Below are 2,044 nucleotides of genomic sequence, written 5' to 3'. Positions count from 1 at the left end.
TACATCAAGAAGAAGATCAGGACCATTGACTCTCCAGAGAAATCCATCAATCTGTTCCACTGTCTGAATGAACTGGGTGATCATTCACTAGTGGAGGAAATACAACACTATCTGACATCTGGAACAATAAAGGAAGCCAAACTCTCTTCATCTCAGTGGTCAGCTGTAGTTTTTGTGTTGTTGACATCAGAAGAGGACCTGAATGAGTTTTGTCTTGATAAATTTGTTAAAGGAAAAAATAAACATGAAAATATGAAAGTTCTTCAGAAGCTGCTGCCTGTGATTAAAGAATCCAGATCAGTTCAGTAAGTATCACTGCAAATAATTACTTCACTGTTAAAACATTAAGAAAATCAAAGTTAAAAGCTCATAAATCTTCAGTGCTGCAGATGTTGTCTAGAGTTTAGTGGTCAGTGGTTTTATATCAAATCAGTGACTCAGTGAGATTCAGAGTCAGAGAAGTGGCATATGAATAAATTATTCAGGTCTGTCAATAATTAAAAATGTCTTTGCAAAAATTGAATTTAATATTTGTAATTTTTAAACCACTGACAATGTGTAATATTTATCTTTCTTAAATGAGGTTCATGTTTTTGTTCTGTGATATTTTAGATCTCAGTCCAGTGATCCATGAAACATATTGATTTGTGCTTTAAGTTTGTACTTTATCTTTAATAATGGATTCACAGCTAAACTGATCTGATCTGAGAGAGTGAAGAGTGTGTCATTGTTCTCTACAGGTTGAGTGATTGTGGCGTCACAGATGAAGGTTGTGCTGCTCTGGCTTCAGCTCTGAGATCAAACCCCTCACAACTGAGAGAACTGAATCTGTCTCTGAATAAACTAGGAGATTCTGGAGTCACGCTGCTGTCTGCTGGACTGGAGGATCCTCACTGTAAACTGGAGATACTGCGGTAAGATCATATTTGACTCTCACACATGAAACACAATGTAAAGTAAGTTTGAAGTGTTGAGTCTCTTTCTGCTGCTGTGAGTTCAGCTGATTGAGCTGTAAATGATTGAACACATGAGCTGCTCCTCAGTAACATGATACTGCAGGACTGAGAGTCACACTGAAATACATACTTGGACATCACAATCAAAATTTCAATATCTTGACTTGAGCTCAACACAGTCAGAACTGAGAAATGAAGAACATGCTGGATTAATTTTTTAATGTTCATCACGTTAATCTTTCTGCACTGACTCTTTTTAAATAATAATGCAATTATGAAATGTTTTTAATCCCACTTAAATTAGACTTTAGATGGTAAATGTCCATGCAAATGTTTGTGCTCTGTGACATTAGATCTCAGTCCAATGATTTATCAAATATGTTGATATTGTGCTTTTAAGTTTGTAATTTCTCTTTAATAATGGATTCACTGCTAAACTGATCTGGGGTGCGTTTCCCGAAAGCAACTATGGTCGCAAGTTCCGTCGTTGCTAATAGAATTCAATGGAACTAACGACCATAGTTAGCTTACGATGGTTTTGGGAAACGCACCCCTGACTGGGATCTGATTATTTTTTTGATTATTAAAACAATGGTTGTATGTGATTGAATGATGTGTAATATCACAGCCTGTGTGTGTGTGGTTTGGTCCGGTGCAGGCGAGCTGGGGAATGTGGAGCTGGAGTCAGGCTAATCTGTGAGAGCAGAGAGACTGGCTCCTGTCTGCATGTCTGCCAGGCCTCTATCTGTGCGTCTCAGTTCACACCCTCCCTCCCTATCTCTACTACAGCACTGGGGCACAGCATGGGATTCAATTGGCCTCCACAGGCCACGGACTACCAGTGTGCACACACACAAATCTCTGCTATATATGGGGAAAGAGCATCCAACATGTATACATCTGTAGCAACAGACATAATCTCACACACTCTGAGATACATACAAAAAACAAATACACAATATGAACTTCACATATGCACACTAACATTGTGTGCTCTATCAAACACATGTGGATTGAAGTGCTGATCGTCATTAAAAAGCCCAATACACAAGCAGGCAGTAGAATGTGAATATAATCACACACACAGA

The 2,044-nt window shown here is 38.5% G+C and overlaps 1 protein-coding gene across 1 annotated transcript in view; it reads left to right on the top strand.

The window, feature by feature from the left end:
* Positions 1-16: 16 nt before the first annotated feature.
* The window catches only part of LOC107757982 (ribonuclease inhibitor-like), a gene marked incomplete at its 3' end in the record, with an annotated part of 5,075 nt that continues 3,047 nt past the window's right edge, over positions 17-2,044 (top strand). Inside the window, exons 1-2 of the mRNA XM_016575605.1 lie at positions 17-305; positions 741-914. Of these exons, the coding sequence (XP_016431091.1) occupies positions 253-305; positions 741-914 (227 nt within the window). The remainder of the gene's footprint in view (positions 306-740; positions 915-2,044) is intronic.

Source organism: Sinocyclocheilus rhinocerous, unplaced genomic scaffold (genome assembly GCF_001515625.1).
Source record: "Sinocyclocheilus rhinocerous isolate Xijiao unplaced genomic scaffold, SAMN03320098_v1.1 scaffold2477, whole genome shotgun sequence".
In the NCBI taxonomy this organism is placed as follows: Eukaryota; Metazoa; Chordata; class Actinopteri; order Cypriniformes; family Cyprinidae; genus Sinocyclocheilus; species Sinocyclocheilus rhinocerous.
This window is presented reverse-complemented; position numbering and strand designations above follow the sequence as displayed.